Here is a 25,865-nt window from a genome sequence, read left to right as displayed (position 1 = left end):
TGCTCCTTTTCCTCTGAAGTACCCTGCCACTCATCCCTATGAAAAAACAACAGGCTCACAATTGTCTTGCAAATTTCACAGACTACAAGGAGTGGCTGTACTCCTTGCAGTTCCTATTGGCTCCACAAGGGGCAGCAGTGAGCCAAGGTCTCTGACCTCTGATGCTGGCCACTGGGGCTTGAGATGGTGACCATGGGGGTAAGGACAAAGGTGCTTTTCCTTTGTGAGAATTCATTTTCTTCCTGCAGTATTTACTCTTTCCTGCCGGTGCTGCAGTTTCTTTGCAATAATTTACCAGGAATTTGGTAAACCCAAGTGGCTTCTTTTTGGGGGCCACTAATATCTGGGTGGGGGGCTGGTGGAAGACAATCTACAATAAAATCAAACTGAATATATCCTGATTTTTTTCATGTATATAGTGAGAATTTCCCCCATGTCATTCAATGTTTGTGAAAAATCTGTACATGATGATATATATTTTATATATAATTTGAAAAGCAGGTAACATAATCTTTAACCACTCCTCTATTATTGGACATTTAGTTTGTTTACATTTTTTTAATCTTATCAATAACTGCTATGAATTTTCTCATATGTAAATCTTTGAATCCTTCACAGATTATTTGCTATGAATAGCAAATATCTTGTTTCATCCTTGGAACTCTCCTCAGCACTAACAGCAGAAGTGGTTTCACATATGGCACTTAATAAAAACTCATTAACTCCACTCATGGTCTAGATCAGCTTGAATTGGGGCCCTGTGAAAACTGTCTTTTTAATATTAAGGTATATGAAATCACAAGATTGTGCCAAATCCAATTAGCATCTATCATGAGCTATTCGCTCCATAAGTAGGCATCTCATATTTTGTTATGCTCAACTTCTGAAATGCTATTAGCAGAAACCATTAAAGCACTAGGGAATCAAAACACAAGTAATAATTTAAAAAAAAAACACTTTTAAATGAAGGTATACATCATGCATATTTATTCATTTGCTACAGCAACAAAATCACCTATTCAAATTATGTCCTTTCAAAAGGAATAGTTTAATTCTCTGAAATAAATCATACCAATGTTTTCCAAGGTCAGTTTCCCAAAGCAATAGAAATAAAAACAAAAATAAACAAATGGGAACTAATCAAACTTTTGTATAGCAAAGGAAACCATAAACAAAATGGAAAGACAACATACAGAATGAGAGAAAATATTTGCAAATGATGCAACTGACAAAGGATTAATCTCTCTCTCTTTTTTTTTTTTTGTCTTTTTTGCTTTTTCTAGGGCTGCTCCCACAGCTTATGGAGGTTCCCAGGCTAGGGGTCTAATTAGAGCTGTAGCCACCAGCCTACTCCAGGGCCACAGCAACGTGGGATCCGAGCCGTGTCTGTGACCTACACCACAGCTCATGGCAATGCCGGATCCTTAATCCTTGAGCGAGGCCAAGGATCGAACCTGCAACCTCATGGTTCCTAGTCAGATTCATTTACCACTGTGCCACGACGGGAACTCCTAATCTCTAAAATATACAAATAGCTCATACAATTCAACGACAAAAAAACCCAAACAACCCAACTGAAAAATGGGCAGAAGACCTAAATGGATATTTCCCCAAAGAAGAAATATAAATGTGTAATAAGTATATGAAAAAAATGCTTAATATTGCTAATTATTAGAGCAATGCAAATCAAAATTACATTGAGGTATTATTTCACACCAGTCAGAATGGCCATCATTTAAAAGTCTACAAATTACAAATGCTGGAGAGGATATGGAAAAGAGCGAACCCTCCTACACTATTGGTGGGAAAGTAAATTGGTACAGCCTCTATGGAAAACAGTATGTGGTTCCTCAGAAAACTAAAAATGGAATTACCATATGATCTAGCAATCCCATTCCTGGTATATATCTGGTCAAAACTAAAATTCAAAGAGATACATGCACCCCTATGTTCATAGCAGCACTATTCACAATAGCCAAGACCTGGAAACAACCTAAATGTCCATCAAAAGATGAATGGACTAAGAAGATGTGGTACATATACACATGGAATACTACTCAGCCATAAACAAAACCGAAAGAATGCCATTTGGAAGCAACATGGATGCAACTAGACATTATCATACTAAGTGAAGTAAGTCAGGAGAAAGACAAACACCATATGATATCACTTACATGTGGAATCTAAAATATGACACAAATGCAACTATCTCCAAAACAGAAACAGACTCACAGGCATAGAGAACAGACTTGTGGTGCCTAGGAGGAGGGGTTTTGAAGACAGATGGAGCGGGGTGTTAGCAAATGGAAGCTATTATACATGGAGGGGATAAGTCCTACTGTATAACACAAGAACTATATTCCATGTCCTATGATAAACTGTAATGGAAAAGACTATTTTTAAAAAGAGTGTGTGTGTGTGTGTGTATCTGAATCACTTTGCTGTATAGCAGAAATTAACACAACATTGTAAATCAACTATACTTCGCAACATTGTAAGTAAACTATATGTAAAGTTTAGACTCCTAGAGTAACTTAAAAAAGAAAAAAGCATGTAACTGTTTAACAAATCTTAGGAGGTACTAGGTTTGAGCTACCTTTCTGGTGACTTGTATGATGTATATCATCATAGGCAAATCATAGCATCAAGTCTATATTTGACAGAGTCCCGCATGGGCACACGGGCGCGCGCACACACGCACACTATGTGTATGACAATAACCACCCAGTACAGATAGGACAATCTACTGATTCACCAAGAGAAGTAGAACACCAACACGGAGGAAGAGTACAACCCAACACTACTTGACAACTGTCTCTGGGGAGAACCAGAATAACAAAAACCAAAACACGTCCAGAAATCACCCTGAAAGCCTTTAGTTTCACCATCACCACGAAGCAGACAGAACCCAAACTGGATTTTAGTACCTGCCAGCCCTGGGCCCAGAGTTACTCACTGAATACAAGTTGACCAGGATTTAGACTGAATCCATTTACTTCCTATTCCGGCAGGAGTTCTGAAGCTGTTTCCATTCTCTGTGGTTTTAGTTGATAGAAACTCATGTTTGTGGGGCGGGGGCGGGGTGAGAGATTCAGCCATATTCAGTCTAAGGGCATCATGCTTCCTAAACAGTCTACAGACAACTGGAGGTTAACCATTTAAAAGATAATCCAAGTATTTTCTCTGTATACTCTGCGTGTGTGCGTGTGCGTGTACGTGTGTGTGTGTGTGTGTCTGTAGGCTATTTTAGGTTCTTACTGTCTCTTTATGTTATATAACTTTACTTTGCAACTTTTACATCTGAAAGTGCCTGGTTACAGTAACACATCAAGTATAAGGCAAAGGTTGTTTCTTGGGCTCTTTTTAGTTGATAAAGGACCCTTTCACGTCACCTTCCCTGCGGTGTGTGGCTTGGTGGACACCCCAGAGACGCCAATCGTCCCCTCAGCCCTCTCTGTTGGAGGGCTCACAGCACGAGAGAGGCAAATCCAATTACCTCGTGATTCCTGACCTTACCTGGCCTCAGCTGATCGGACGCCAAACCCAAGATGAATCAATCAGGATTTTCTGTTCCGAGGAGTTGAGATGGCAACGGAGCTGGCTAGCTCTATGTGTTTCTCTTTCTTGTGTTCTTCAAAAAGCTCCAAGCACTTCAACCTTTTGAGTCGTGTGTTCCTCTAATATCCAGGTAAAACACTGTGAGTGCCACGGTGAGACAAATGCCATGTGCCCAACCAGATTTCATTTCCTTTTTCCCTTCTTGGGCACACAGGAAGGCCACATTTCCTAGCCTCCCTGGCAGTTAAGTTGGAGCCATGGGTAGAAGGGATGGAAGCCACTTCCACACCTGGTCCTTAAAGATGCACAGCTGCCCAGCTTTCTCCTCTTCTGCGGTGGTCTTAGAAGCCATGTGATCAAGGTGGTGCAGCTGTAAGATGGAGAGTAGACCTCACCCCCTATGCCAGGCTAAAATGTTTACTTTGTGAAACCAATGAGATTTCAGAGTTTGTTACCCCATCCTAGTCTGTCTTTAAGAATACAAACTTCAGGAGTTCCCGTCGTGGCGCAGTGGTTAACGAATCGGACTAGGAACCATGAGGTTGCAGGTTCGATCCCTGGCCTTGCTCAGTGGGTTAAGGATCCGGCATTGCCATGAGCTGTGGTGTAGGTTGCAAACGCTGCTCGGATCCCACGTTGCTGTGGCTCTGGTGTAGGCCAGTGCTACAGCTCCAATTTGGACCCCTAGCCTGGGAATCTCCATATGCCTCGGGAGCGGCCCTAGAAAAAGGTAAAAAGACAAACAAACAAACAAACAAAAAAGAATACAAACTTCACCCCAAATGGTATGACAACTCCCAAGCCCTTAGAAGTAGTTCTGAAGAAAAAAAAAATTTTTTTTTGTAAATCTTTTTAGGGCCACACTGATGGCGTATGGAAGTTCCCAGGCTAGCGGAAGAATCAGAGTTGTAAGTGCCAGCCTACACCACAGCCACAGCAATGCAGGATCCGAACCTCATCTGTGACCTATACCACATCCCAGGGCAACACTGGATCCTCAACCCACTGAGCAAGGCAAGGGATTGAACCTGTGTCTCATGAATGCTGGTCAGATTTGTTTCTGCTGAGCCACGACAGGAACTCCTATTCTAAAAGTTTAAGGACAGGAATGAGGGTTTCTGTTCCCCTAGTCCTCTTTGTCTTAATTCCTGTACCTATTGAATTCTTGATGCCGCTTGGCTGTTGTCCTTGCTTTGTATTCCCTTCCCTCCTGCCATGGAAAGACTTTTCTTCTTTTACTCTGAAGCTCTTATATGTTACAGTCTTTTTACTGAAAACTTTGAGACAATGGAGCAAGACAACATCACAGTACAAGCAGGAGACAACTTCAAATCAACCATTAGACATAATAAAACTCTATGGCCATCCCATGGGGATACAGGTTAACAATTATGATACTTACACGTGACACATGTGGGTTGGAACTGAACAGTTAAGTAGAGATGTTAGATGGTGGGGCCAGACTTCTCACTGTTGGAGTGGGAGTTTATAGAGAAGCAAAAGGAAGAGGCTAGAATAATCCATGCAGTAACAGATTCGAGTTGAAGACATTAGTATGATCATGTTTATCTTAATATAGATAATATGGCTGCATATAGAAATATTTATAGGTGTGTGTAAATGCATAAGTTAGTAAACACACATAAGTTTCCTTACTCTCTTAACTGAGAGAGCCTGGAGGCAAAAACTCTCTGGGAACTTTCCTGGGCACATATCTGGACAAAACTATAATTCAAAAAGAAACATGCACCCCTATTTCATTGCAGTACTATTCACAATGGCCAAGACGTGGAAACAACCTAAATGTCCATCAAGAGATTAATGGAAAGATGATGTAGTACATGTGTACAATGGAATACTACTCAGCCATAAACAAGAACCAAATAATGCCAATTGCAGCAACACGGATTCAACTAGAGATTACCATACTAAGTGAAGTCAGCAGAGAGAGGATAAATATCATATGATATCACTGATATATGGAATCTGAAATATGACACATAAGAATCTATCTATAAGATAGAAACAGACTCAAAGGCATAGAGAACAGGCCTGTGATTGCCAAGGGGGAGGGGGTTGGGGGAAGGATGGAGTGGGAGGTTGGGGTAAGCTATACATGGAAGGATAAACAACAAAGTCCTATGGGGCACAAAGAACTATATTCAATGTCCTATGATAAACCATAATGGAAAAGAATATATATATGCATATATATGTTTATGCATGTACACATATGTGTGTGTATATATATAACTGAATCAACTGGCTGTACAGCAGAAATAAACACAATATTTTGCATATCAACTATACTTCAATAAAGAACAGAAAACCTCTACAGATAAATGTATATATACATACATACCTTTTTTCTTTTTTCTGTCTGATTTCTCAAAGATTATTTAGTGTACCGCTGAAAAACAACAACTACAAAATGACTGCACTAAAGACCATACCTCTTGACTCGATGACGTAAAATGCCTATAATATCAGTCACCAGCACCTGAGTTCAGGAAATTGGAGTTGATGCCATACCCTTCAAAGAGGAGGTTCTCCTGCACTTGGGAGGGCATCTCAGGTGGCCTTGATTTTCTTACAGGTATTTCCCTCTGTAATTCTTTTTTTTACAGCTGTTATTTTAATCTTATAGAAAACAGTTTAGTGGAAAGCAGAAAAGCTGTCAAGTACATCCCACCTGCCTGCTGTTCTGCTCCATGCACTTGATCTCATTTAATTTTCCCAGCTACCTTGTGAATTACTCCCCACTTCTGGTAAATGAGAAACCTGAGTCTTGGAGATTAAAGAAACTTGCCAAGATTGAGCTGCTCATTCAGGGGCAGGGGCAGGGGCAGGGTTCAAACCCATCGTCCCTGTCTTTATTTTTATTTACTTATTTATTTTTTGTCTTTTTGCCATTTCTTGGGCCGCTCCCACAGCATATGGAGATTCCCAGGCTAGGGGTCCAATCGGAGCTGTAGCCACCTGCCTACACCAGAGCCAGAGCAACATGGGATCCGAGCCACGTCTGCGACCTACACCACAGCCCACGGCAACGCCGGATCTTTAACCCACTGAGCAAGGGCAGGGACCGAACCCACAACCTCATGGTTCCTAGTCAGATTCGTTAACCACTGAGCCACGATGGAACTCCCCATAGTCCCTGTCTTTAGAACACATCCCACAGAGAAGTGGATACATTTAACTGAAAACAGTGGAAAACATGTTCTCCCAATAGTTACTCTTCTTCGAGCCCTTCTGATGTGCATGCTTTATCCCTAATCTTTGCATCATAGTGAAAGGAAGTGATCCTCAAAGATGTTAATTTGCATAGAGTCAGTCTCACAATTGGACAAGGGTGAAACTGAGATTAGAACCCCAGTTCATGTTGTTTCAGAGCTGTGCTTTTTTGGTAAATCTGCTGGCTCTCTGGTAAATTCACTGATAGTGACGATTTATTGAGGGCTAATTATATGCCAGACATGTAATGGAAGAAATGTTCACATATTGAAGTCTGGGGAAGTCATTCTGCCTTATACCGGATTTAGCTTGAATTTTATGCTAATAAAACAGCCTGTTTATGGCCTATCAAACATACACTGTATATTTGCTTTAATCCATTTAAGAAAAGGGCCCTTTGCACAGAAGGAAAGAATGTCCACGTTAAAAATGAAGATGAAAGGCCTTCTTTCCTGGGACTCCAATGCTGGTCCTCCTTTGATGGTAAGACTCCTTTCCTGGGTGCCAAGGTCACACTGATTTGTTTGATGTTTGGTTTCGTTTTTTTCTGACAAGGTATAAAACTGCTGAAAAACACACTTCTCTGGAGCAGTTCCTCAGAGTTATATGAGAGACTGTCTCCCAGGCTACAGTCCCCAGTTTAGCTCAAATAAAACTCTTTTCTGTCTCTGCTGTAGTATGGTTATTGATTATTTGTGTCAACACCCTGAGCCTAGATCATCCATGTGAATATTATGAAGTGCATGGTGACTCTGCCACTGTACCACCTGAAAATGGCTGGAAGAGTTTTCCAAGTGTGCAGAGTCTGTTTTGGGATGGTCTGACTTAAAATGTGACATTCATGAAAGTCCTTTTGGAAATGTCAGAAAACATACCTCAAAGAGACAGGATATCTTCGTCGTCTTCTTTTTTTCTTTCTTTTCTTTTTTTTTTTTTTTTTTTGGCTTTATAGGGGCACACTTGTGTCACATGGAAGTTCCCAGGAGGGGTCAAATCAGAGCTACAGCCACCGGCCTACGCCACAGCCACAGCAACGTGGGATTCGAGCTGCATCTGTCATCTACACCACAGCTCAAGGCAACGCCAGATCCTTCACCCACTGAGCGAGGCCAGGGATCGAACCTACATCCTCATGGATACTAGTCAAATTTGTTTTGGCTGAGCCGCAACAGGAACTCCGAGACAGGACATCTTCATCCAGAGCAGCTGAAACTAGAGATAGAGGCTTTGCACGACTGTGGATGTAGAAGCTGCCTGCATTAAGATTCATGGATAAAATGTATTTTGGTTCCAAATATGCACCCTAAGAGAAAAGTCGTAAATGTTAATTTCAGTATATGTCTACAGTCCAACTGCTTCCTCTTCATGGGCATGTTTAGACAGACGATTCTATGGAGAGTAACAATGGGATTGAAATATTTTTTAATTTAATGATGGGGGATGATGGAAAAGTTGTGGAGATATAGAGCAGTGACGGCTGTACAACAATGCGAATGTACTTAATGCCATGGAACTGAGCATAAAAAAAATGACTAAAATGGCAAGTTGTATGCTGTGTATATTTTACTGCAATAAAAAATGCACAAATTTTTAAAATTAAGTTTAATGATGAGTACCGAGTCTCTTGCATAACAATGAGGAGGCCAATTAGTAATAGGACATAGCTTTAGCCCCTCTGTTGAAAAAAGCGTTTTTGATGACTAATTGAATCATTGAAAAGAGGTTTCTTGAGGGGTCAAATACCAGGTTAAGCTCAATATGGTTCCAAAGTTAGTGTGATGTTTCTTGCAATGGAGATTCTGATATCAGACTTAAACTGAGAAGACCATGTCAGCACAGCTCAGGCCAGAGGTAGTCTCCATGCTCCCTGCCAACAACACCCACAGGTAAACACAGCGCTCTAGCTTTCAGTCTGGGTGAGTTCAGTGATGAAAGACTTTAGCTATATGTCAAACTCTGAGTTTAAGTTAAATTTAAATCCATCACAGTTACAAGAACTTCTCTAGGAGTTCCTTTCATGGCTCAGCAGTTAACGAACCCGACCAGGATCCATGAGGATGCAGGTTCCATCTCTGGCCTCGGCTCAGTGGGTTAAGCATCAGCTTGGCCATGAGCTGTGTGTAGGTCGCAGACATGGCTCAGATCCTGCATTGCTCTGGCTGTGGTGTAGGCCGGCAGCTATAGCTCCAATTGGACCCCTAGCCTGGGAAGCTCCATATGCTGTGGGCACGGCCCTAAAATAGCAAACAAAACGAAACAAAACGAACTTCTCTTAAATGGCAGTCAAATATGCTCTGAACATGCTGGAAAACTGCTCACTAGTACCAAACAATATGTGATTGTGTATGCATTCATACGTGGTCACATGCTTTGCAGAACAAAGGAAAAGTATGACATGGTTCCTAGCCTTCAGAAGCATGTTGCCTAGTTAGACACTAGCCTTCTGTCGGCTTCTAGAGTAGATCTAGTTCATTCTTTCCTCAAGGATTTTACATCTGCATTTCTTCCGTCTGAAATGCTAAACCTCTATGGTTTTCATGTTTGGCCTTTTTGAGAAAGACAGATCAGAGCTCAAAGCTCTACAAAGGTCTTATCTGAACAGCTGAACATCTCATGTAAAATACTCTGTCTCCCTCTGCTCTGCTGATATCATCATCATCTGATTAATTGATTGATTTTCAACCTCCACTCTAGAATATAGCTCCCATACAAACTTTTTTCTTTTTTTATTGCTCAGTGCATTTTATGACATTTATAGTTTTACAATGATCATCACAACCCAATTTTATAGCATTTCCATCCCAAACACCCAGCTTATCCCCCCACCCCACCCCAAGCTGTCTCATTTGGAAAACAAGTTTTTCAAAGTCTGTGAGTCAGTATCTGTTCTGCAAAGAAGTTCACTGTGTCCTTTTTTTCAGATTCCACATGTAAGTGATAGAATTTGATGTTGGTGTCTCACTGTCCGACTGACTTCACTTAGCATGATAATTTCTGGGTCCATCCATGTTGCTGCAAGTGCCATTATTTCTTTCCTTTTAATGGCTGAGTACTATTCCATTGTGGATATGTACCACAACTTCTGGATCCACTCCTCTGTCAATGGACACTGAGATTGTTTCCATGTCTTGGCTGTTGTATATAGTGCTGCAGTGAACACTGGAGTACATGTGTCTTTTTGAGTCATGGTTTTCTCTGGATAGATTCCCAGGATTGGGATTGCTGGATCAAACAGTAATTCTATTTTTAGTTTTCTGAGGAGTCTCCTTACTGTTTTCCACAGTGGATGCACCAATTTACATTCCCACCAGCAGTGTAATAGGGTTCCCTTTTCTCAGCACCCTCTTCAGCATTTATTGTTTGTAGACTTTTTGATGATGGTCATTCTGGCCAGTGTAAGGTATACCTCATAGTGGTTTTGATTTGATCAGAATCATTTACCAATGTACCCCCAGCTCCTAGAAAAATGCCTAGCATAAAAGAAGTGCTGGGAGTTCCTACTATGGCTCAGCAGGTTAAGCACCTGCCATTCTCTCTGTGAAGATGTGGGTTCAATCTGCAGCCTTGTTCAGTGGGCTTAGTATTGGGCATTGTTGTAGCTGTGGCATAGGTCACAGCTACAGCTCAGATTCAGTACCTGGCCTGAGAACTTCTGTATGCCACAGGTGCGGCAAAAAAAGAAAAAATTTCCTCATGAACTCATGAACATTCATAATAAGTGAGATAAATCAAGACCACATAAAGCCTCATGGCCGCTCAGGGCAGTTTTTCCACTAGGTAAGTTTTGGAGATAGAAAAAAAGAAAAAAAAATAGGTGTTCTCATTGTGGTTCAGTGGGTTAAGGACCCAAGGTTGTCTCTGTGAGGATGTGGGTTCAAATTCCTGGCCTCACTCGTGACATGGGTTAAGAATCCAGTGTGGCTGCAAGCTGTAGTTCACAGATGTGCCTTGCATCTGGCATTGCTGTGGCTGTGGTATCGGCTGCAGCTGCAGGCTCCAATTGGATCCCTAGCCTGAGAACTTCCATGTGCCCTAGGTGTAGCCTTAAAAAGAAAAAGAGGCACTCAGTAAACATTTGAGTTACATGTTTATTTAACTAGGTATAGGTAGAGTCAAATATTTGTTGAATTAAAAGGCCAGGATGAGTACTGTGGTGCAGTGACACAGCTAGGGAGGGACAAATCCAGAAAGCAAGCACTCCTTAGTCTAGCTTGTCATTATATCTAGGAAAGCATGGGATCAGAAAGTTGTAAGTAAGGAGATCTAGGCACAGATGAGATGCAGTCCAGAGGTCCAAGAAGGTAAGGAAAGAGCAAAAGTCATGGGCTGTCAGGTACAAAGCTGAAAGGAAATGGTGAGGAAAGGAGGCAGGGGCAGCCTACTTACTATACAGAGAGCTGGAAATTCGGTCCCCTTTCCTCTCAAAGTCCTATGACCTTTTTTTTTTTTTTTTCTTTTTCCTTTTTAAGAGCCTGATCAATGATTAAATGCTCATTCGAGATGGGGATTTATTGTCTAAAAAAAGGAGTAATTAGAAAGGAAGTAAAAAATAAATGTAAAATAACATGTTCATTGTTGAAAATTTGGACAACACAAAAGATTTTTTTTTAAAGAAAAAAGTGCCTGTAATCACACCATCCAGAGGGAAAACATTTAAAATATTTTGATGCTTTTAAACATTGCAATCACTCCATCAATCATTTTGTACACTGTGCTTGTCACACATTGTTCTAACTCATCAAAGGATTTTTAAAATGTGAATTCATTGAACCTATAAGATATATATAGACTGTTTTTTGAACTCTTTTTTTTGAACTTGAAGCCTATTTGCAGATGAAAAATTTCAAGCTAAAAATTGTGGCACTGTATATCCTTGTTATTCTCTTAGAACTAGATTTCTGGAAGTGGGATCAGTAGGTGAGAGAACGTATTTTTCGGGTAAAAATTTTAAACTAGTTTTTTTGGGGTTTTTTTTTTTTTTTTGGTCTTTTCGGCATTTCTAGGGCCGCTCCCACGGCATATGGAGGTTCCCAGGCTGGGGGTCGAATTGGAGCTGTAGCCACCAGCCTACGCCACGGCCACAGCAACTCGGGATCCAAGCCGCATCTGCAACCTACTCCACAGCTCAAGGCAACACCAGATCCTTAACCCACTGAGAAGAGCCAGGGATTGAACCCACAACCTCATGGTTCCTAGTCAGATTCATTAACCACTGAGCCACTCTGGGAACTCCTAAAATTAGTTTTTGAATAGTAATAGGCACATGGTTCAAAAATCATCAAAAATGACCTAAAAAGTCCAAGTCTGGTTCCCTTCTCTGCCCACATGCACCTTATTGCTCTTTGTCCCCTTTAGGTAACCTTTTTTTGTTTGTTTTGTTTTTCCTTCTGGTGTTCCTTTTTTAAATGTTTATCTTATTTCCCTCATTCTTAGCAAAAAAAGGAGAATATTTTACATACTGCTCATGCCTTGCTTTGTTCACCTAATTCTTGATCCTGGATGACTCCCCCTATCAGTTTGTAGAGATATTTCTTATCCCTCTGGTCTCCCAGTTGTGTTATGTTCGATGGTGTGGTTGTACCAGTTTATTCCACCAAGACCCCTGAATTGTTTTCCTCTGCTCTCATAGAAAAAGCTATAATGAATAACCTTGAAGTATGCTGTTACATAGACATTCAGGAATATCTGGATACAGATTTCAAAAATTGGATGTAGAGTGACCCCTAGGGTGGGGGCTCCAGGAAATCATCCTTTCAGGGACCTTGACCTCCTAAGCAATTTGAATAAACTATAATGGAAAAAAATCTAAAAATCAATAAGAAAAAAGACAACCCACAGAATGGGAGACAATCTTTGCAAATGATGCAGCCAACAAGGATCTCATCTCCAAAAATTTACAAATAATTCTTACAACTCAACAGCAACAACAAAACAAAGAACCCAATTTAAAAATGAACAGAAGACATAAATAGACATTTCTCCAAAGAAGACACATGCATGGCAGATGAAAAAATGCTCAACATCCATAATTATTTGAGAAATGCAAATTAAAATTACAATGAGGTACAACCTCACACCGGTCAGAATGGCTATCAGTCTACAAATAACAAATGCTGGAGAGGGTGTGGAGAAAAAGGAACCCTCATTCACTGTTGGCGGGAATGTAACTTGGTACAACCACTATGGAAAACAGTATGGAGGTTCCTCTGAAAACTGAATCTAGAACTACCATATGATCCAGCAGTCCCACTCCTGGGCATATATCCAGGCAAAACTGCAATTCAAAAAGGTACATGCACTCCTATGGCCATAGCAGCACTATTCACAGTAGCCAAGACATGAAAACAACATAAACGTCCATTGACAGATGAGTGGATTAGGAAGATGGAATCCTACTCAGCCATAATAAACGAAATAATGCCATTTGCAGCAACATGGATGCAACTAGAGGCTCTCATACTAAGTGAGGTAAGTCAGAAAGAGAAAGACAAATACCATATGATATCACTTATATGTGGAATCTAATATACGGCACAAATGAACCTATCTACAAAACAAAAGTAGACTCATGGACATAGAGGAACAGATCTGTGGTTGCCAAGGGGGAAGGAAGTGGAACGGACGGAGAGTTCAGGGTTTGTAGATGCAAACAGTTACGTTTAGAATGGATAAGCAGTGAGGTCCTACTGTACAGCACAGGGAACTCTATCCAGTCTCTTGGGATGGACCATGATGGAAGACAGTATGAGGGAAAGAATGGATATATGTATATACATGACTGGATCACTATGCTGGACAGCAGAAACACTGTAAAACGACTATACTCTAATAAAAATAAAATTAAAAACAAAAACAAGAGAAAAGCTTAGACAAAAATAACTTCTATCTCCTGCCCCCAGCCTCACCTAAGTCTAAATGGTTCTGCAGAAACAAGCAGAAAAATGAGAGATTGGGTCAATTTACCACCCTGCTTAGAAGGGCAGTGGGTTGTTCTCAGGGTGATCAGGTCAGGATTTGGGACTAGAATGCCTGGATTCCATCCCAACTCCCCATTTACTAGTTTTCTGACTTAAAAAGTTTCCTAATCTTTCTGGATTTCAATTTCTTGCTCAATAAGTGAGGATAGTTGTATGTGTACCTTAAAAAATAGAAACGTTTTACAAAATCTTGGGCCCATGTGAGGTATAGAGAAATATTGATCAAGATTTAGTAAAATGAGCAACTCCTCCTGTCTAGGAGTTCCCATAATGGCTCAGTGTTAATGAACCTGACTAGTAACCATGAGGTTTCGTGTTCGATCCCGGGCCTTGCTCAGTGGGTTAAGGATCCGGTGTTGCCGTGAGCTGTCACAGACACGGCTCAGATCTGGTGTGGCTGTGGCTGTGACTGCTGCGTAGCTCCGATTAGACCCCTAGCCTGGGAACCTCCATATGCTTCGGGTGTGGCCCTCAAAAGAAAAAAAAAAGAGCAAAAAAGAGGTGCTTACATATCTGTTGACTGTCCAATAAATGCAAAGATTCCTTGTCGTGTCCAGGCACATCTTTTGTGTTCTTTATTGTCAGATGCGCAATTCCTGGCTAAAGTCTCCCACTGTTAAGGAAAAGAAAGCAAAACTCTTATTACTTGCAATATTCTAGCTCTTTAGGATGTATCTGTATCGAAACAGTACAGATTTTCTGGCCTCTGCAGTTCCCTAGTGCCATTTATTTAATGCTGTGTACATCGTTCATTTGCACCCCACCCCTCACCCCCTGTGACTTCCAGTGGCTGCTCAAATGTCATTACCATGCTTTGTTGATAGCAGCCACACACTCTCATCTTACCAAAAGTATGCAGGAAAGTGTGAACAATAATTTGCTTTCTGATCATGTAAAATTTGCCATTTAGCGTTTCATTGTGTAAATGAAGAACAACTCATTTTCAAAAACAAACAAACAAACAAAAAAAAAACAAAAAAAAAGGGAGTTCCTGTCATGGCTCAGTGGTTACTGAACGTGACTAGCATCCATGAGGACATGGGTTTGATCCCTGACCTTGTTCAGTGGGTTAAGGATCCGGTGTTGCTGTGGCTGTGGTGTAGGCTGATGGCTACAGCTCTGATTTGACCCCTAGCCTGGGAACCTCCACATGCCACGGATGCGGCCCTAAAAAGACAAATAAATAAATAAATAAATAAATAAACCACGTTTTCCAACCATGTCTTCTCTTGAAACTTTAGGTTGCGGTGACTGCATTTCTAGGTGTTGATTGCACCCTCGCAAAGATACAAATTTTAGTCAGGTTGCAGAAAATTCTCCCAGGTCCATCTATCCACAGCCCTGTAAGCTCCAATTTTAGCAAGACCCCTAAGTTAGTTTAACTCTCACCCTTGATATCTGATCACCCTCATGATATCTGATTGGATCTTCATCCCTCAACTCCCCAGCAATGTTCAATCACGCTGGCCTGTCTTTAGCAAAGAATCCCATCCCATTAGCTCAGTGTAGCCAGAACTGCCCTTTCCCCTGATTTTCCTCAGAGTAAGTTTCCATCCTCTCCTTGGCTACATCTTTCCACTTACCCAAGTTGAGTCCCATCTCTCTCCCTCGCTGTAAAAACACACCGTAATAGTCCTATTCCTATCACGATTGCCCTGAATAAAGTCTGCCTTACCAGCTTTAACAAGTGTCATCGGATTATTTTTTTGGTCAAAAATCCCTGCCTTCCACACTCTGTCGTCAGGCGAGGGACCAGGAGCAGATTGAGAAGAATGGTCTTGTCCACTCAGTGAATGGCTGTTCCTTGTCTGGTACGACTTAAAACAGCAGTGAGAGCCGGGGACCACCACAGCAACTGGAGGCAAGAAAGAACATCCATTGGAAAGACCAATTGTGGAGTCTTCAGGGGAGACAACAGTGGTGACCCTCAGGGGACTGCCCGATATACCACACGGATCTTGCAGGAGGGTGGGGAGACCCTTCTGGTTGCAAGAAGTGGGAGGGCATATAGAGTAAAGGATGCCTGCTACCCCCTCCCCATACTCAAGATGCTCTAGACCAGGAATGACACCACAGTCACAATGTTGACAAAAGAGATCTGAGACTCAAGTCCGAGGGTTGGCTGTGGACGCTCAGTGGCCTGGAGCTCCGGACGCATCTGTGTCTGATGTAAGCCACTTTGAGTCAACGTGTCTGCATCACTCTAGCGAGCCATTACTCTTCTGGCCAGAGTGATCAGCTCACCATATTGCCTTCTTAAAACTGGGGCCAGTCCTGGGGTCCTGGGACTACCCCATAGGCAGTATTTCTGACTTTCGGGGCGGGGGGGCATGTGGTTGATCCCATACAAGGATCTCTCCCTGAATGAGAAAAATAGAAACTGTAGCCCACTGTCAGCCCTGGCTGGTCCCAGGCATTGGATGGTGACTTGTAAAACTGAGGTAAATGCTTCTGGCAACTGGAGTCCATACAGGACCAATTTCAGGTTGGGGCAGCCCACTGGATGGCGCTGCTAATTCCAGCTAGCCCTAGGTAGCTGAAAGATTTAGATATAAAATCTGAGGAATTCTAAAGCAGGGGTGGGTAAACCTTTTTCTACGTAAAGGTCCAGAGAATGAATACTTTAGGTTTTGCTGGCTACTTGGTCTCTTTGACAGCACTCAATGGTACTCTTATAGAAGGTAAGCAGTCAAAGATATTTTGTTTACAATATGTAAAGACAGGGGGATGGTCACATTCTAACGAAGCTTTGTTTACAAAAATAGGCAGTGAACTGGATTTAGCCTGGTGGCCATAGCTTTGCAACCATGGCATGTGGCAGAGGGCCCAGGGCAGGGATCAAATTGTAAGTGCATCTATAATTTTGGTGGATATGGCCAGAGTCCCCTCTACAGAGCTACTATCTTTCTATCACGGTAAATTTATCATTTACCACTAGCAATTTCATGTTTCCCTATAGCCTTGCCAAAGGGAATGTTTTGATTTTGTATTTTTTGCCAACTTGGTAGGTAAGAAGCAGTATCTCAGTGTGGTTTTAATTAGCATTTCTTTTAGTTTGAGTGGTTACTTAGCATCTATTTGGTTTTTATTATGAACTATCTGATTTGGGCTATTTTACTATTGGGTTGTTGGTCTTTTTCTTCCTGATTTATAGATGGTCTTCATAAATTAAGGAGATTAGCCCTTAATGTGTACTCCGTTGTTGCTGGACGAGTGGTTTATATATGCCAATTAGGTCAAAGTGTTTGGTACTGCTGTTCAAGTGTTTAAGATCCCCAGTAGTTACTCAAGTGGTGTTGTCCAGTAGGCATTTGGAAATACAAATCTGAGAGGGCTGGACTGAGACATTTAGGAGTAATAGGTGTAGATGGCATTTGAAAAAATGAGATAGGTGAGGTCACCTACGGGTAAAAAAATAGAAAAATCGTAATAAAAACTGAGTTGTAGGCATTCCAACATTTAGAGATTGGGAGGATGAGGAACCAGCATGACACAGAAGAGGCTTCTGGCGATGCAGAAAAGAGAGCAAAGGCAGACTTTTTTATCAGCCAAGTGAAGAAAGTCTTCCAAGGAGGAAGGAGACTCTGTGAAATACTTTGAGAGGCTGAGAAGGATGAGGATTCTCATTAAGAACTGATCACTGGATTTGCAACATGGAGCTTTCTTGGTGATCTTGGCAGGTGTACTTGCAGTGGTGTGTTGGGGACAAAAGCCTGATCTCCCAGGGAGTGATGTGATCAGAGAAAGAGACTAGGCAGTTGAGGGTTAACTTGATGTCTGAGGTTATGAATATAACGATCTGTCTTAGCAGTCATGTTTTTCTCGTGAGCCATATTCAGCTATTCAAGTGCAGGCAAAGAACAGGCTGAGAGTTGTATTTAACCTGAGCTGTCCAGTAAGTATGAAGGAGGAAGCTGAGGATGGGTGGATTGGTGGGTCAAGGAAGCTGAAGAATGAGAAGTGTACTTCACAGAGAAAAAGTGGTAAAGCAATGGATTAGAAGTCTAAGTCTGATCAAAGCCCAATTTATTATGCTCATAAATACAACACACAAACATGGATCACCCAGTCTCTGCTGGGTGAATTTCACACAGGTTCAATGTTCATCTAGCTTATCAAGAAGTAAGTACAACAAGTCTGGGTAAATAGGTTAAGTTTTATTCTTATGTGCATTTACAACAATTCAGAGATGGCAGGTGCCCATTATAAATGGGTATGCTATACCAGAGCTATATGATAAGGCAAGGAACCCCAATTACCAAAAGACCTTTAAAAATGTACTTCATTTGCCTATATCATTGATAGTCTATGCCATGGAATTTCTGATGTCTCCCAGAAGATACATTACCATCAGTTTCCATTTTATTAAGTTCTATGAAATTTTATCTTTTAAAGAAAAAAATGATTGGTGGGCAAAAATAGAAATGTTTTTGAAAAGATTATCTGTGTTTAAAGTGGCTGATAAATGAGTGAAAGGAATAAGTTTAGAAAGCAAACTGACATTGTATGAAAATAAATATTGTGAATTCATTTCATCTAAGTCTGATCTAAAATGATTTTAGTGGGTAGGTAAGGGAAGTTACCGATTCCATACTAATGTAAAGGCTTTCAAAAAACTAGTAAAAATTTTAAAATGGAATTTAAATCTTTTATAAATTAACTTAGCTAACTGATGAGTGACTTTTTTCACATCTTTTTTTTTTTTTCATTACACATCTTTTAGATATTTTGATGCTGTAACCAAGGTAGGGTAGCAAAAGAGAAAGAGGACAGAACTCAAATCATCCTAGTTATCTATTAGAATCTATGGAAACCAGCTAGATCTGGAAGGGTGCTGGCAAGTAAAGAGTCTATGAAGTAAGGCATCGTTCTTTCTTCTAAAGTTTTCATTTATCTTTGCTCTCCTTGGTTTTAGGAACATGAATAATTCAGAGTTGGCTAGACTTACCATCAAGATACAGTAAATGAAGATTTCCTGTATGAAATCATAAAGCTGTAGCAATACTTTATTCTACTTTAGAAAATCCTTTTTCTCCGATTGACTTCCTCTCAGTTAATGAGTTAGGTCTCTTCCAACTTAAGAGATTGGAGACCTCAGCTTTAGTCACAATTTGGTTACTTGTAGCTGCGCAACATTAAAAATGTAACTTCCCTGCTTTTTAGTTTCTTCTGCTGTAAAATAGAGATTGGACTGTCTACCTAACCTATTTCACACGTACGTTAGTCACGAGGACTAAATAACACAACGTATTTGAATGTGCTTTGGAATATGTAATGCACTAGAGTTGTTGGTAAATGCTTTCAAAGTGTGGTTTGTGGCGCACCTTTTTATGTTAAAAAACTCAAAACAGAAATCACTGGGAAATATAAATCCTTATGAATCATACAGCCCCAGTGTAAATAAGTAATTTATAAATGCTTTGCAATAAATCAAAGAAATTATTCATGGATTTTTAAAAAATAAACAATCTTTGCAGCTAAATAGTCATCAACTGAATTATTCTTTTATAAGAATGTTCACTACATGACATTATAACTCTCCAAAGGAGAAATTCTATAATTAGTTCAGTTCTCTGCCTTTGTAGCTTCATGATAAGGCAGAAGAATGGAATAAAGTTTTAAAATAAGCAAAAATATAAAACTCTCAACAAGTCTCCTTGTTTTAAAGAGCTTAATAGGAACACTTCCCCCCATATATGTATAAACAACCTACTATTTATATAATGTTAACACGAACTCACAACTTAAACCACAAGGATCAAAGTCAATGTGCCTTTCTTCTTCCCTTTATCAGTTTTGTTATTAAACATCTGACAGTCTTGAGAGATGACACTGCATTTTGAAAAAGATGAACTATACGTGATATGAAAATGCTTACCTATTGAATAACTAAGCTGTTGGTCAAGGGTCTGAAATAGAGATCAGAGTTTTAGCAAGTATTGGAGCAACACAGCCGTGTACCTGATAGTGTCCCATGTAGAAATCAGCCTGCGCCAACAGATGACACGTACAGGCGTGAGCAGTAAGTGAAGGCATCCACCAACTTTTCTTAAAATGGCAAGCCCAAAAGTTCCCACAGACTACATAAGAAGAGCAAATGAATCATGTGCTCATTCAAAATCTAATAATATCTCGGTTATATTAAATAGCACATTTTTTCTTTTCTGGCCACACCTGCGGCAGGCAGACATTCCCAGGCCAGGGATGGGACCTGGGGCAGCAGCTGTAACCAGAGCCACAGCAGTGACAACACCGGATCCTTAGCCCACTGAGCCACCAGAGAACTCTGGTACAAGTTTTGCTCTTTTTTTTTTTTAACAAGAAGAAAGTATGAATCATAATGTAGGTAACAAATACTAAATTCTGGGCAGTAGCAAAATTGTTGCACCAAATGACAAAAGTATATCAATAAAATGTGTTTAAAGAATAACTGCAGAATGCTAATATTCCACTATGATCTCTGCTATTAAGAATCCAAGGTTCAGCTCTCTGTCACATGCTTCTCTCTCACATATACTCCCTGCCCTGACACATACACACAATTTCTCACACCATCCTGTTTCTACAAATGCAGCTCAGGTTATCCTTTTTTTACGGTTGTTGTTCTGTTTTGTTTTTGGCCACAACCAAGGCATACAGAAGTTCTCAGGCCAGGGATGGAATCCGAGCCAGAGCACTCCTAAGCCACAGCTGGATCCTTAACCCACCGCATGAGGCTGAGGATTAAACCTGCGCCACAGAGACAGTACCAGAGCCTTAACCTGCTGCGCCACAGCAGGAATTCCAGGTTACCTCGTTTTTGACTATTAAGTCTTCTGAAAAAGATCAACGTTCATTCAACAAATCAATGATCAAAAATAACCCACTGCTTTTACTAAAGGCCATTCAACATTTAAAGAGTAGCCTGCCAAGAACCTGCAGAGTTGAAATTAAGGATTGGCATAGGGAAATTCGTACAAGCAGGTAAAAGGGAGTTTATCTCATACTCAGCAGAACGTACTGAGGTCAGATTAGGAGCAAGTAATTGGTAAATCTACCCTCAGCTGGCAGAGCAGAGGGCATAGCTGCAATTACTAAAAGCTTGGCTGGGCTTCTTTCATTTTACAGTTTGCTTTGCAGTATAACACATTTAGTCCAGAAAGGCTAAACCAGAACTCTGTTGCCTTTAATGTGGCTTTATAAGTTACACAGGAATACAGTACATCTCTGCTTGTCTGTGGTTTTAAAATTACTCACTGTAAACATCCAATATTCTTTTCTATTTAAGTAACTTCAGAGCTTGCTTGTGTCTATGTCTGTGTCAAATCATCATTTATTCTACGAAAAGCAGCACAGATACTGTTCATTCTGGTTTCAACACAAACTCCTTTAAAAAACGTTAAGGCCATTTAATGGAATCAGGGCCAACAGAAGATCACCCTGGCAGAAGTCAAACTACTGGATTAAACTTTCTGAAAAAGAGTCATAAGTGGTTGTCTTGTGTGTTCCTTCTCAGTAACTTGCGAGGATTCATTAGTCTCCAACATCTCCATCTCGATCTCCAATAAGCCAAAGAAAATGAAAACTTAAGGCTAACAAGGCAGTCCCGAGCAGATCACCCAATGCCGTCAGGTAGGGGATGGAGAAGCTATCCGGGTCCTTTCCTTTCCTCCAGAAATGATGGACCATCCAGTCAGCGATCCACAGCAAGGTAAACACCTAGGAGAGAACACCAAAGATTACTCCTGTTGTCCGCATGGTCCCAGCCCAGGAAAAACGACCGTGAACTTAAGCCACTGCGCTCTGAGAAGAAAAGCATGTGTCTCAGTCGAGAACCATGCTGGAAAAGAAGAAAGAGTTAAGTGACAGGAACACTGTCTTCTCATAAGAAAAAGTACTATGTGTCTCTGCGATTAACAGCATTTTTCTTCAACTTTTTACATCTATCTTCTCATTTTTTTCTAGCCTCCCCCAAACCACTACAATCCTTATATTTAATAGTCTTGTACATTTTGCCAAACCACTGTTATTTCAACTTCTTTGTATATGATAAATCTGTGAAGAAGGAAGAAGACATACAAAGAAGGAAATAAAAGTTAAAAATAAGGAACAATAGGAGTTCCCACTGTGGTTCAGTGGTAATGAACCAGACTAGTACCCACGAGGATGGAGGTTCCATCCCTGGCCCTGCTCGGTGGGTTAAGGATCCAGCATTGCCGTCAACTGTGATGTAGGTCGAAGATGTGGCTCAGATCTGGCGCTGTCGTGACTGTGGTGTAGGCCAGCAAACTCCATGTGCCACAGGTGCAGCCCTAAAAAACAAAAAACAAAAAACAAGAACAACAAAAAAGGAATAACATTCTCCTATTGTAGATATAATCAAATGAAATGGAGATGGAGAACGGACCATTCATTTACTAATGGTAAGTCCACTGGTGGCTTGTCATGGAAAATTTCAGTGCAACGGTTAAGAGCGATAACCAGAGTGACCTGTCGATATAGATACAGATGTAGACATAGATAGACGGAGTCAAAATACTCCAAAGGGCTTTTCAAACACTGAGGTGCTATCTGTAAGCAGAAATGAATACAACACTGTAGGTCAACTATACTTCAACTAAAAAAAACTTTAAAAAGGTGATATATGTAAGTATTTTCTAGGATATCAGGAATATTAAGACCTTTGTAATGCTCTGAATTATGGCTTCAGATAAATGATTTTTTCTTTGATCCACTTAGAGCAGGAGGACTAATTTTCAAACTTCGGAAGTAACAAAAGGGATTTGGGATTAGGGAGGTTAATGTTCACTGGTTTGGGACAAGGTGGCAAGTATAGCAGAGTGGTTAAGATAACTTCTCTATAGCTACTGACTGACTACAGGCAAGTTACTTAACCTCTCTGATTCTAGCGCTCCAACATTGGAGGTAAGGGCATCTACCCTCATGAGAATGTTGGGAGGATTAATTACAGACTGAATAGCTCAGTACCTGGCATACAAGACACTTTCAATTGATGCCTGCTACTTGTAGGTCTGAAGAGTGTCACTGCCATTACTACTTGTGGCTGCCCAGGGGGTGAGAACATTAGCCATGAGCAGCGGGAAGCCTGGCCTAGGGCCAGCCTCGCCAGAGTCTGAGACCTTTCACTACTCTAACAGGTACGCAGTAGAGATGCGATGTCCACCTCGGGTTCCATGTTTCTGAGCGCTGTGGTTTGGCTCTGACACCTTTACCAGGAAGGAGCGTGGCTTGTCCAAGCAGAGACACGTGTACCTGTTCCAAAGGGGGGAACTTCAGATGTCTCTGGACATCAGCAGAGAGAGGTTGTACTTTAAGGCCTGTTTTCTTCGGCATGAGGTTGATTCCTCCTTAGTGTTTCACAGGCAAAGTCTGTTTTGGAATCACATAAAATTTCATCAGGAGGACCTGTTTTGCGTGTGGAAGCAAAGCTCTTCCATTTATCAGCTATGCCCTAAAGGGTAAGCGTCTCACCATTGACTCTTAATTTCCTCATTGGAAGAAAACAAAACCCACAAGTACCTAATATCTGCCATATATGCTCTGAGACAATTGCTAAGAGCCTTGGTTTAGGAAGATGAAGAGAAAGGTAAAAAGGCAGTGGGGTCTTGGGTTACATTAATAAAAGCATAATGTACAGGCCAAGAGAGAGTGTCACCCACTGGACTCTGGGTGGGTCAGGCCACCTCCAGGCAGTATGTAAGGAGCTTGCTCACGTCGGTGCCTCGGTGCCTCTCAAAGTGACCAGCTCACAAGGCAGACGCTCCACAGCGGACTGAGCGCGTGAGAATCAGCTGGAGACAAGGTCACACAAGAGACTCGTGTGAGAACAAGAACTGTTTGTCCTGGAGGGCGGGAGATGTAACATCACGGAGGTTATGGTGTCAGGAGACACCAGGTCATAACCCATACGTCAGAGGGTAGAGTTTTAGGGCAAAGGGTAAACATTACCAAACGTTACCTCGAAAAACCTAAAAAAAACAAACAACCCAATTTGGGTTTTGTCTATAAAGTTATACAGTAAAATCTGTATTACTGGAGTACATGAAGGTTCAGTAAAGAAACGCGCCGACTGTGTGAGTAATACGTACAGGAGGAAACAAAAGTTTTAAAGAGAATGAGAGACAGGTCCCTGATGGCATAGCAGGTTAAGGCTAAGGCACTGTCACTGGCGCCAAAGGGTTCAATTCCCTGACCCCAGAACGTCTACAGGCTGTGGGTGTGGCCAAAAATAAACAAATAAACAGAATGAGAGTAGAGTAGATAATTTCTCTGAGATTGGCAGGAAACATAAGTAAATCAAGCTATATTATATATGTATTATGCGTTTATATAATAACAAAATATCACATATATTTATATAAATGTACGTACTATGCCTCATACACGTGGGACATACAGTTTACTAACTCTTGGTATAACATTTCTAACTGAATGGGAGACTCATCTAGAACAGGGGTTGGTAAACTACAGCCCATGGGCCAAATTCAATCTGCTGCCTATTTTTTGTAAATAAAATTTTATGGGACTACAACTATACCCATTTGTTTACTTACTGTGTATTTAGTCTATTATTTAATCCTTACAATATTCTTATTAAGTAGGTACTATTAGTATCTCTAATGTTCACCTGGAGAAAGTGAGTCAGAGAGAATAAAAAACCTGTTTTGGCGCAATGATGACAGAATTATGTAGTTGGGACAGGGTCCACAAAAACTGAGATATTTACTCTCCAGCCTTTTACAAGAAAAGCTGTGTCCCCCCCTACTCAGGAGACAAGTGCTTATTTACAGGATGAAATAAAATGGCATCAGTAGCATATACCCTCAAATAAATTCCATGTAAAGACGAATATAAAAAGCAATAGTCGAAAAGTTTTATAAGAAAATGTAAGGGAGTTCCCGTCGTGGCGCAGTGGTTAACGAATCCGACTAGGAACCATGAGGTTGCGGGTTCGGTCCCTGCCCTTGCTCAGTGGGTTAACGATCCGGCGTTGCCGTGAGCTGTGGTGTAGGTTGCAGACGCGGCTCGGATCCCGCGTTGCTGTGGCTCTGGCGTAGGCCAGCGGCTACAGCTCCGATTAGACCCCTAGCCTGGGAACCTCCATATGCCACGGGAGCGGCCCAGGAAATGGCAACAACAACAACAACAACAACAACAAAAAGACAAAAAAGACAAAAAAAAAAAGAAAAGAAAATGTAAGAGAAGGTCTTGAATATCTTTAAGACCTTGACGGAGGGAATGATTTCATAAGTATAATGCATAATATATTAAAGGAACCATTTATAATCTAAAGATTCCTGTGGCTCAATAAATACCATAAATAAAGTTAAAAACTGTGCCCCAGGCTTGGAAAAAAAATCTCTGCATTACATATAACTGACCAAAAAAAAAAAATTAGTACTCTGAATATTTATAGAGAGTATCCAGAGAACTTGTATAGTTCATTAGAAAAAGAAATAATCCAATAGAATAGGAAAAACCTAAAGCTCTAACAAACCTATGAAAAGATGCCCAACCTCACTAATAATAGAGGAATGTAAATTAAAACCACATTGAACTCCATTCCACATCCATCTGCCTGGCAGAAACCACCTTTTAAACAACAACAACAGGGAACGTTGTTTCTGAAATGGCCTGTTATGGGGGTACGCAGCATTCAAAGAGGTTAAAATATGTATGAGCTGATTTAATTTTCAAAACATCTCTGTAATATATTATGGATTTTTTTTTCTATCCCCATTTGACATATGAGGAAACCAAGGCATTTACAGAGTGTAAGGAACCTGCCCAAGATCCCACAGCTCGGAGGCAGAGTCAGGCTCAAACTCATCCACTCAAGTTTAGTCTCACATTGAAGCCCAAGTTCTTATCCATCTGCACAGTACACTGTTTCGGTAAAAAAAAATGAGTCCACACTGGCAACCACAGCTACTGTGGAGAGCAATGTGGCACCATCTATTACATGGGAAGGTATGCATCTCCTTAATTCAGCAATTCCAAATAGAAACAATAATTTTTTTTTTAAACTTCTGCAACACAAGTAAAAGGATAAAACTGTGGAGGCTAAAGAAGACCAGCCTCAGGGGCTCTACTGAC

General features: G+C 40.9%; 1 protein-coding gene across 2 annotated transcripts in view; it reads right to left on the bottom strand.

Moving 5' to 3' along the window:
* Positions 1–17,778: 17,778 nt before the first annotated feature.
* The window catches only part of SLC41A2 (solute carrier family 41 member 2), a 128,430-nt gene continuing 120,343 nt past the window's right edge, over positions 17,779–25,865 (bottom strand). For both annotated transcript variants that reach the window (XM_047788126.1, XM_047788125.1), the window contains exon 11: positions 17,779–21,467. In XM_047788126.1, the coding sequence (XP_047644082.1) occupies positions 21,282–21,467 (186 nt within the window). In that variant the 3' untranslated portion in view covers positions 17,779–21,281. The remainder of the gene's footprint in view (positions 21,468–25,865) is intronic.

The sequence above is a fragment of the Phacochoerus africanus genome, chromosome 7 (genome assembly GCF_016906955.1).
Source record: "Phacochoerus africanus isolate WHEZ1 chromosome 7, ROS_Pafr_v1, whole genome shotgun sequence".
Lineage (NCBI taxonomy): Eukaryota > Metazoa > Chordata > Mammalia > Artiodactyla > Suidae > Phacochoerus > Phacochoerus africanus.
Note: the sequence above shows the minus strand (reverse complement) of the source record. Positions and strands in the feature narration are given on the sequence as shown.